General features: G+C 54.4%; 2 protein-coding genes across 2 annotated transcripts in view; one reads left to right on the top strand and one right to left on the bottom strand.

The window, feature by feature from the left end:
• Positions 1 to 872: 872 nt before the first annotated feature.
• The window catches only part of BEAN1 (brain expressed associated with NEDD4 1), a 70087-nt gene continuing 59946 nt past the window's right edge, over positions 873 to 11013 (bottom strand). Inside the window, exons 1-2 of the mRNA XM_023210095.2 lie at positions 4886 to 5327; positions 873 to 3282 (exon numbers count right to left, since the gene is read on the bottom strand). Of these exons, the coding sequence (XP_023065863.1) occupies positions 2662 to 3282; positions 4886 to 5236 (972 nt within the window). The 5' untranslated portion in view covers positions 5237 to 5327 and the 3' untranslated portion in view covers positions 873 to 2661. Of the gene's footprint in view, positions 3283 to 4885 lie in introns of the transcript that reaches the window.
• LOC111541449 lies at positions 9851 to 10996 on the top strand. The gene is given in 3 exon segments (XM_023210391.2): positions 9851 to 9872; positions 9875 to 10356; positions 10359 to 10996. Coding segments are annotated over 3 exon segments (600 nt in total). The 3' UTR covers positions 10455 to 10996.

Here is an 11013-nt window from a genome sequence, read left to right as displayed (position 1 = left end):
TTAGTGAAGTGAGCAAAAGTTCTGTTTTGGTTTGGAATAAGCATGTTTATTATGTTAATGGTCAGAAAAGAATGAATAAAAATAAAAAATAATTAGCTCGCCTTTCCTGCCCCTGGAATCCTTGGCCTAAGTTGCTCTCCCAGGCTCCTTTGCTGTAGGTCAGGTGCCCTGGGGGATATGCCTTGGAGTGGCTGTCATGGTTCCAAGCTGATGCAGCCTCTTGCCTCATCTTTCTCCTGAGATTGCTGACCTGTTCTGCCTCCCGATCAGCCTGTTCTTTTTTTTTTTTTTTTCCCCATTTATTTATTTTTATTTTAAGAGACAGGGTCTCACTGTGTCATCCAGGCTGGAGTGCAGTGGTGTAATCATGGCTCACTCCTGCCTTGAGCTCCTGGGCTCAAGCATTCCTCCCATCTCAGCCTTCTGAGTAGCTGAGACTACATGGCTGGCTAATTTTTAAAAAATTTTTATAGGGACAAGGTCTTGCTATGTTGTCTGGGCTGGTCTCAAACTCCTGGGCTCAAGTGATCCTCCCATCTTGGCCTCCCAAAGTGCTGGGATTATAGGTATAAGCCACCGTACCTGGCCCTACTTGTTTTTGATGTTCCTGATGGAGGCTTGTGGCTGGGGTGTGGCTCCCTCACTTTCCCCATAATGCTCTACACCCTGACAGCTCTCCAGCTTGGCTGTGGGCTACCAGATGCTGTGCTAAGTGCTTAGGATGGATGGATGGATGGATGAATGGCTGGAAGGAAGGAAGGAAGGAAGGAAGGAAGGAAGGAAGGACCGAGGGAGGGAGGGTGGGAGGTGGGGATGGATGGATGGATGGATGGATGGTTGGATGGAGGGAAGGAAGGCAGGAAGGAAGGAAAGGAAGGGAAGGGAGGGAAGGAAGGAAGGAAAGAAGGAAGGAAGGAAGGATCAAGGGCAGGAGAGAGGTGGGAGGCAGGGATGGATGGATGGTTGTATGGATGAGTGGGTGATTAACCAGCGTGCCCTGTGCTGCCCAGTGCATACTGCTTCCTGATTTGTGTCTCAAAAAGCCTGTGTAGGGGCTATCTTAGTGGACGACTCTCTCTGACTTGGATGGAGGTGGAGCCAAAGCTTTTAAAATCCTTCCAGCCTGAGGCCTCGTCTTGGTCTTAAGGACTGAAAGTGATGTGGTTATATGCTCAGTTTCAGGGAGAGCAAAGGCAGGTACCAACATTTATTACACACCTGCTTTGCACCCTGAAGGGACCTTCACCTATTTAATGTTTCCCATTTCACAGATGGGAAGCCCTAGAGGCCGTCCCTGGGTTAATGATACCTGCCACTGCGTAGAGAAGCCCCTGGTTGGAGGAGGATGCCCTCTGTTGGGATCTCAATGAGGAATGACTAAGGGCATGTGTATGTGCATGTGCCGTGCCTGAATGTACCCACTTGTGTGCATGTGTGCATGTATATGTGTACATAAAGGAGCAGGAGATGGCAGGTAGAGGGGGTGCCCCCACTCCTGGGTGGAGAGCAGGCATGAGAGCTGACCCTGAGCTCCCAAAAAACGAGAGAAAAAGGAGGCCAATAGTGGATCCTAGATGAATTAAGGGCGTACTACACATCCAGTTGTCTACACATCTCTGCCCTCTTTATTTGCACTGTGACAGGTGAAATGGGTCTGAAGGCTGCTGAGGGAAGCAGCTGCTTAGAGCTGCAGGATGACTTACCCAGGGTCACACAACTGACCTGGGACATGAAGGGGACAGAAAGCCTAAAGGGAGGGACCCTTCTCTGGGTCGGTCTCTAATGGGCTCTGAGCACACCTCACCTCCCTAACTCTTCCCAGCTTCCTGGGAAGACGTCTGACCATAGTCACTTTACAAATGAGGAAAACGAGGCTCAGAGAGGTGGAGTGAGTTGCCCAAGGTCACACAAGCCATCGATGGCAGGGCTGGAATTTGAGAGCTTTTGGGGTTAGCAGATTGGCTCCTATGCCTCACAAGCAAGCTATAGGTTTGGCCACTCTTCCCCTGTGCCCTGCTTCTCCTCCCGTGCCATGATCCCAGGTCTAGCTCCTCTCCCAGCAGTCACTTCCTGGTGGACATCGCAGTGAGAGTTATTTGCTTATTCAGGGTGCCTGCCTTGTACCAGCCAGAGTTTACTCCGTCAGCCATTGCTGGGATGGTGTCTTTGGGTGGGAACTGGTGTCACCAGCCCCCACTGGGGGGTATAGTGGGTGTTGGGGGACTCTCATCCATGCAGGGGAGCCTGGGTAGACCTCCAGAGTGGAGTGACTCCACTTTCTGGGCTGCCATCATCACCAGTTGACTCTGGCCCCATGAGAGGCCCTAGTTGTCCATCTTCCTCCACCCCAGGGCGCGGGATGCCTCTAGGATGGCCTGCAGGAGTTGAGGGCCCAGAAGGTGGGGGAGCACTCACAGAGCTCATTCCTCTCTGAAGAGGTGCTGGGAGGTGCGGCGTCTGTTCTGGGGCTGGCCAGCTCCAGCTATGCTTGTGGCTTCTGGTCTAAGGACTACCCTGGAGATTGGGGAACTGGTGTCGGGCAGAGCTGGCTGAGAATGGTGACTTCTCTGCTCTCAAGAACTGCATCTGAGACCAGGGACTGCTCCCTGCTGCACCCTGAGGCGGTGACCACCTCACCCGAGGAAGGGCCAGGGGCCAGGGCTAGGCCTGGGAGTTGGTTCCCTTCAGGCTTCTCAGGAAAATGTCCTTGGGAAACCAGGGCATCCAGTGTAAGACAGGGTCACTGAAGCAAGGCAGGACCTCCTCACTGTCCAAGCACGTGCTGGCATGGCACTGGGGACCCCAGGGGACTGGGGCGCTGTTGGGGAGGCTGTTGGGGGCTGTTGAGACCTCAGATGGGCTCAGAGCCATGGGCAGAGATCTCTGGTCAGCAGTGCCCTCTGCCAGGGCCCTCTTGGATCCCATCCCTTCTGAGGGACCTTGCTGTGGTCCTCCAGATCCTGGGCCTGGCTGAACCCCCTCGAGGCAGCTGCAGGGCTTCACCAGCCTTTTCTCTGAGTTGTGCCTGCTGTGAGGCCTGGCAAGTTTCTCTGTGCCCAGCTCAAGCACCCGGGTGCCCGTGGTTCTAAGAACGGCCTCACATGAGACCCTCGCCAGGAAGATCTCGAACACCATCTGCTTGGTGCCCTCTTTGCTGGTGGCCTGGACCAGAGAGAACTCAGACTCCAAGGTGGTCGTGTAGCCCAGCCTGCCCAGGATGGCGTCCACTGTGTGTCTGGAAAGCACAGATCGCATCCAGCAGGTAAAGCTCCCAGTGTACATCTAGAACAGACGAGGGAGCTTGTGAGGAGTGGGACAGGCCTCAGCAGAGTGGCTGAGAGGGGCCAGGCCAGGCAGGATCAAGGGCTGGTGCCGAGGGATACCAGGGGCTCCTGAGAAGCACGTGGATGAGGGCATTTGGCCAAAGGAAAGCCTGGTCCATGATCACGTTATCCTCTGTCCCATTTTACAGAGGGGTACACTGAGGTTCAAAGACAAAGCAGGATCTGTCCAAAGACACACAGAAAGTGGCTGGGTGTGGTGACTCATGCCTGTAATCCCAGCACTTTGGGAGGCCAAGGCGGGTGGATCACTTGAGGTCAGGAGTTGGAGACCAGCCTGACCAACACGGTGAAACCCTGTCTCTACTAAAAATACAAGATTAACCGGGTGCGGTGGTGGGCGCCTGTAATTCCAGCTACTTGGGAGGCTGAGGCAGGAGAATAGCTTGAAACCAGGAGGTGGAGGTTGCAGTGAGCTGAGATGGTACCACTGCACTCCAGCCTGGGCCGCAGAGTGAGACTTCATCTCAAACAAAAACCAAACAAAAACGCAGAAAGATAGTGACTGAGCTGGGGTAAGGCTCTAGGTATCCCACCTCCCAGCCTAGCAGTCAGGGCCTGGAGCAGGAAGAGATTAAAACTCTGGTAGAGACCGAGTGCGATGGCTCACATCTGTAAACCCAGCACTTTGGGAGGCTGAGGCAGGCAGATCACTTCAGGTCAGGAGTTTGAGACCAGCCTGGGCAACATGGTCTCAAAGTCCCATCTCTATTAAAAATACAAAAATTAGCCAGGTGTGGTGGTGGGCACCTGTAATCCCAGCTACTTGGGGGGCCGAGGCAGGAGAATCGCTTGATCCTGAGAAGTGGAAGTTGCAGTGAGCCAAGATCGCGCCACCGTACTCCAGCCTGGGTGACAGCGAGACTCTGTCTCAAAAACAAAACAAAATGAAAAACAACAACAAAAAATCCTTTCCAGTAGATCTCCAAAGCCCAACTCCTCTCCTTGTTTATTATGAGCTCCTTGGTTCATCTTTCCTTGGAGAGGCAGTCCAGTCCAGTGCAGGGGTCCCCAGCCCCCAGGCCTTGGATCAGTAGTGGTCTATGGTCTGTTAGGAACCTGGCCACACAGCAGGTGGCGAGTGGCGGGCAAGCAAGCATTACCGCCTGGGCTCCGCCTCCTGTCATGATCAGCAGTGGCATTAGATTCTCACAGGAGTGGGAACCCTATTATGAACTGTGCATGAGAGGGATCTAGGTTGCATGCTCCTGATGAAAAGCTAAGGCCTGATGGTCTAAGGTGGAAGAGTTTCATCCCGAAACCAAGCCCACCCCCATCCCTCCACCCTGTCCGTGGAAAAATTGTTTTCTATGAAACTGGTCCCTGGTGCCAAAAAGGTCGGGGACCGCTGGTCTCGTGGCTAGGAGCAGTTGTACTACTTGCTAGCTGTTGACCACAGATGAGTTGCATCTGTCTCTTTAGCCCTCAGTTTCTTAAACTGAAATGGGACTGAAGTCAGTGGGTATGATGGGCATGCTGTTCCCCCGGAGGCAGAGCCCCAACCCCTGCCTGAACCCCCCTTGCTCAGACATAGCAGTGCCTACCTTCAGGGACCTGATTTCCTTCCTCCAGGGAAACAGAAGCAGGTTGACGGAGATCAGCTCCAGGAACTCTAGTGCACGCACCAGCTCGGGGCCGGCTTTTGGGACAGGGCTGACAGGACTGGGACCCCCGCAACAGCAGCCGCCCAGAACAAGGGCCACTTCCTCTGGCAGACAGAGCCATGGAGCGCCCCTCTTTCCCAGGAGCCGCCTGGCCCTGTGGGTGAGGGCTGCTTTCCTGCAGACGTCGAGCCGGCCCTCCCCTGCCCTCTCCTGGTAGTAGCTGATGAGGTCGCCCGGGAGGGTCTCGCCCAGAGCAGCTTCGCCTGGGCCTGGGGATTGGGGCCTGTTCATGGTGGCTCCGAGGGAGCTGGATATGGAGGAGAGAGTCCTGTCCTAGGCTGGGCACTTGGAGGAATGGATGAGTCCTGCCTCTGTCCTGCTCCAACGCCCAATCCGGAAGCACAGGAGGAAGCTGTGCTAGCAAAAGATAAAGCTATGTGCAGCCAGGCCCTGCCAGTGCTTGTCACTCTGAAAGGCTGAGATTGCAGGGTGACTGGGCCCCTCCCAGTGGAGCAGGGCCTAGGTCAGGATTTGTGTTTTCCTTGTCCCCCGGCCCCACAAAAAATGAGGGCCAGGCACATCAGCACCAGCATCTTTCCACACCACCATCCCATCCGGATGTCCCCAGAGGCATGCTCTGCTGGTGTGCGGGACAGGCTGGAAGCACCCGGAAGCTGGCAGCCCTCAACCAACCAAGGGCCAGCAGGGTGAGAGTTACTGGATAGAAACCCCAGCTTCCTGCCCCCTGGGTGGCCAATTCTTAGGTATGTTTTTTGTAAACCGAAAAGTGTCGGAGGCATATCTCAATCAATTTAGAGGTTTATTTTATTTTATTTTATTGAAACAGATTCTCGCTTTGTTGAGGCTGGAGTGCAGTGACACGATCTTGGCTCACTGCAACTTCTACCTTCTGGGTTCAAGCGATTCTCCTGCCTCAGCCTCCCTCCCAAGTAGTTGGGACTACATGTGTTTGCCACTATGCCTGGCTAATTTTTGTATCTTTTTTTTTTTTTTTTTTAGTAGAGATGGAGTTTCACCATGTTGGCCAGGCTGGTCTTGAACTCCTGACCTCAGACGATCCATCTGCCTCGGCCTCCCAAAGTGCTGGGATTACAGGTGTGAGCCACCTCCCCTGGCCTATTATCTTATACTTTTAAAGGTCAGACCGAGGTCCAAAATCAGTCTCACTGGGCTTGTTCCTTTGGGAGAATTCATTTCCTTGCTTTTTCCAGTTCCTAGAGGCCGCCTACATTCCTTGGCTCAGGGCCCCTACTTCCATCTTAAAAGCCAGCAGTGTAGTTTTTTGTTTGTTTCTTTTTATTTTTTGTTTTTTGAGATATAATCTCACTCTGTCACCCAGGCTGGAGTGCAGTGGCACAGTCATAGTTCACTGAAGCCTTGACCTCCTGGGCTCAAACAATCCTGTCCCAGCCTCCCCTGTAGCTGGGACTACAGGCACACACCATAGCATCTGGCTAATTAAAACAATTTTTTTTTTTTTTGTAGTGATAAGGCCTCACTATGTTGCTCAGTCTGTTTTCCAACTCCTGGGCTCAAGCTATCCTCCCACCTTTGCCTCCCAAAGTGCTGGGGTTATAGGTGTGAGCCACCGCACCTGGCCTCCCTGAGTTGTATTGTAGAGTATAGTCACCAGGCCAAGGTTCTCTCTTTTTCTCTCATTTTTTGACCCCAGGCAGATTTGTTCCCTGGGGAGAGGCCTGGAATGGCCTTTGTTTTTTTCTTGTTAGTAGCCAAAATTTCACAAATTGGTACACTCTAAGGCCCACCCCCCCAACCCTGCCCACACTGGGATTCTTCTGTTGCTTTTGGTTGCTTACTAACTACATTCATTCTGGACATCTTAGTCCTCAGTTCCCCTCATGGGGTACCTGTCATGCCTGTGAACTGCCAGCCACCCTCATCTTTCCCAGGGTGGCTGAGACGGTGAGGGTGAGAACGCTGGGCATGGTGCCTAGAAACACCCCTGCCCTGCCCTCTCGTGCTGGAATCAGCCTTGCTCATTCCCATTGGATTGCTACAGCCTCCTTGAACTGTTTTGGATTGGGTGTTAATTGCATTGTTCACATTTTCTGGGTCCTTGGGGGAGTGACTGACTTCGTGAGAACCTGCCTTCTCTGCCTGTCACTGTGACTGGCTTTGGGAACAGTGCAGGCAGGGAGGGGAGGTAGAGGCACGGGAGATCTGTAGGGGCTGCTTTGGCCTAGGTGGGCTGATGGGGCATGGGGGTCCTGAGGCCTGGTTCAAGTTCACATAGTGAGCTGATGACAGAAGCAGAGAAACCAGACCTCTGGGTCCCCATACTCAGCCTTCACTCACAGCAGCTCCCAGGTTCCTTGCAGAACTTAGGAGCTCAGAGGCCACAGGGTCTCTGGCTGACTGAGCCTGGGTCATGTGCCCACTGTGCAGAGGGTGAGGAGGAGGAGCTGGATGGGGATGCTGGCTGGGCAGAGGGTCTCATGTCTGGAACTCAGCACTTACTGTCATCAAGTCTATGCGTGACTGGCAGGAAGCACAGTTTCTCTCATAATTGAACTGGGAGTTCCTGCTGATTATCTACCCCGTAAGCCTCTTGGGCTCTGTGCTGGGCCCGCCACCTGGACAGGAGTCAGCTTGGGCCACAGTTCCAGGCCCCTAGTCTGGGAGGCATGACTCAGGTCCTTGGGGACAGCCCAGGAAGGGAAGGGCTGTAAGGAGGAGGAGGAGAAGAAGCAGGAGCCCATGGTGAGATTGTCCTGGGGAGAAGTCAGGGCCTGGAGTGGAGTCTCAGGCCCAGTTGCATAGATTCATACCTTGGCCTTTTGCCCGAATTTATGTTCCTCTTCAGGAACAAAACTGTGTAACCGTACACTGTGGGTGAGTGTATTCCTTGGGAGAGTCTTGTAAGTCCACAAGTCACAGACTGCCCTCAGTGTGGAGCTCGACTGGCTCCCTGCAGCTGGCTGGGGCCTCTGCCAGTGGGCAATGGAGCTGGGCCTCTCTGGTCCAAGCCCCCTCCCTGCTATGGCAACCATGGGAAAGAGCTGGCACAGACTCAAGATGGCGTCCAGTGAGCCTGGAGCCCTCAGGCCTGGCTGGAGGCTGTTGCTCTTTCCTCCTTTCTTTGCCATGGGCCCTGTTTAGCAACCACTCTCCGCCTGACCCTGCCCCAGCACCTGCCCTCACTCACTGCCCAGCTCATTGTCTATCTGTGGCTTGGGGTCATCGCTCAGACTGAGATCTGAGGGGTAGGGCCTGGCCCTGTCAAGGGAACATGGCAGAGGCTGCTCATCTGTGTGTCTCCAGTTCTCCCAGCCTCCTCCCCTCTTTTCTTTGCAAAACCCATTCCAGGAGAGACGAATGTGGCTCCTCCTCCTCACCCTCTACAGAGTGGCAGGCAGGGAGGAGAGGTGGAGGCATGGGAGATCTGCAGGGACTGCTTTGGCATGACCCAGGCTCAGCCAGCCAGAGACCCTAATCCCGGCTGGGTGCGGTGGCTCACGCCTGTAATCCCAGCACTTTGGGAGGCCAAGGCAGGCAGATCACCTGAGATTAGGAGTTCAAGGCCAGCCTGGCCAACATGGTGAGACCCCATCTCTACTAAAAATACAAAAATTTAGCCGGGCGCAGTAGCATGTGCCCGTAATCCTAGCTACTCGGGAGGCTGAGGCAGGAGAATTGCTTGAACCTGGGAGATGGAGGTTGCAGTGAGCCGAGATCGTACCACTGCACTCCAGTGTGAGCGACGGGGTGAGACTTCGACTCAAAAACAAACAAATAAACAAATAAATAAATAACAGAGACCTTAATCCCAGCCACAGCCATTCAGAGAGTCAGGGGTGAGGACATGTCTGGGCCAGTCAGTTTTCTGAGACTTGGTATTTGCTCTCTGGGGGAGAGAGGATCTCTTTGTTTTGGATTATGAACCAACCAAAGTAGACTTGGGGCTTCCATACTTTTGTTCTGATGGGAGAACGAAGGCACCGTGGTGGACAGCAGAGTCCAGAGAGAGATGACATACCTGCCCATATTCCCAGACTTTCTGGATCCAGCCATGCCTGACGTGGACAATTCAGTAAGTATTCTTCCTTGCTTATGAAGATTCAAGTTGGGTTTCTGTCTCTTGCAGTTGGATAATGAGGCTCAGAGTGGCAGGGAGTGAAAGGTCCTTTTCAAGGGATGCCCTCCTACTCCACCACACAGTTCAGGTGGTGCCAGCCTTGTGGTGGGCTGTGGACCAGGCAGCCACTGGCGGTGGAAGAGAGATAGGCAGCCCCAGGCCCCCAGGAGTCACGCTGGTGGGGGTGGTCAGTGGTGGCATGACTGAGGTGGGGACGGCAGGGCCTGAGGACCTGCAACCTTGGATTTCTTGGAGACATGTTGGGCTGACACAAGTGGGCTGCCACCCTGGGGGTAAGGATCTGTCCAGCCCCCAAGTCCAGAGATATCCGGCCTGATCTAGGCAGCCATTCCTGGGCTCCAGAGAGTCCCTCTGGCCCCGAGGAGGTGCAATGTGCGGTCAAGCAAAGCAGAGACCAGGACAGAAGATTCACTTCCTCAGATGAGGAAACTTACTGTCTCTCCACCGCGAATACCCAGAGCCTGTTTGGCCATGCAGGTGGGTATTAGCGGATAGGATACCACTAGTATCAATGGATAGGAACAGTTGAGTGGGAGTGTCATTGGCACTGGAGTGTGCGACGCCAAGTGTGTACATGCACAAGCTCTAAGTGAGAAAGGCACTAGTGTGTGTGCACCAAAGCTGTCTGAGCAAATGTCCACAAAACCACAGGAGGTGGAGCTGAGGGGACGCTACATGTGAGTGTGTGCCAGGGGTGTCTCTAGGAACTTGGTGGGAGGGGCCCCAGTGTGTGTATGTGCATGCGGGCTTGGCCGGTGTGACAGCGGATGCTCCTCGTGGCTGTGAACAGCCTTTGTATCAACCCCCTTTCTGCCCTCTTCTGGGCGATGCCTGTTTCTTGTGTGTGGCAGCAGCTGCTGGAGTGCTGTGCAGAGACCTGGGACCTCGCCATGCCCACACATGGGGACCCAATGATGGCTCTTGTGGACTATCACGATGGTGTCATCGCCAGCACAGTGACTCCCCTGCCTGAAGACTTTTTCTGGCCAGAGGAGCTCGTTTCGCCTCCACAAGGGGCAGGAATGAACATTCTCCAAAGGGCAGCCTCCAAAAATGTCTGCTGAGCATCAGGATACAAACAATCCATCTCTGCCACCCGAGGGCGGGCGTCGCTTCAAGGTGCGTTCTACTCTGTCTCTCAGAGTCACCAGTGGGATTGCACTCAGTGGCCTGCAGTGGTGACCTGCTTGGTGACCCCCTCACTGGCTTCCTTGCCTTCCTTGTTTCCTGCCTCACTCCATCTGATACTCCTGGGATCACCTCCCTAAGCAAACCCTCGCACCTACATCGTCATCCCAGGGTCTGGCCCTGATGCTCCTGTCTCCACCATCCTGTGATGCAGCTTCACCTTCCATCTCCGTGGGCCTCTGATGAGCCCAGGTACCCGGGGTGTTCTCCTTGGCCCCTGGCACAGACAGGAGGCATCTCCTTAGGAATGTGCAAAGGACCTTGAATATGGTGTCATATGTGACACATAACAGCATAGGGCATGTTGTGGATGGAGAGCAGGAAAAGCCAAGAGCGTGACAGTCTCAAAGGCCTGTGGGATCCTGAGCCTTTGTGGTGGGAGCTGGGTGTCGGTGTGGGGTGGTTCAGGTTGGTGGCAGCACACGGCTGGCCACCATCACTGTGGAAGTTTCTGCATTCTTTCCCGGGAGGTGGAGCCCCAGAGCACAGAGGTGGCATGGGAGCCATGCCTAGTGGTGTTCAGAACAGAGGAGTGATTACTTTGCATACAGAGAAGATGATATAAGTGTCAGGCTGTGTCCAGAGAGAGATGCTGGTGGGGCGGGGGTGAGCGGCCACCTAGGACAGCACCAGCTCCGGGATCTGGCTCTGACCCATTCGCGTGCAGGCCACAGTGGTCGGCCGGGCAGGGACTGAGCGCGGGGCCACTTCTCTGCCTCAGAGAGGTGCCCAGGCAGCACTG

This window comes from Piliocolobus tephrosceles, chromosome 17, assembly GCF_002776525.5.
Source record: "Piliocolobus tephrosceles isolate RC106 chromosome 17, ASM277652v3, whole genome shotgun sequence".
NCBI classification, from domain to species: domain Eukaryota; kingdom Metazoa; phylum Chordata; class Mammalia; order Primates; family Cercopithecidae; genus Piliocolobus; species Piliocolobus tephrosceles.
This window is presented reverse-complemented; position numbering and strand designations above follow the sequence as displayed.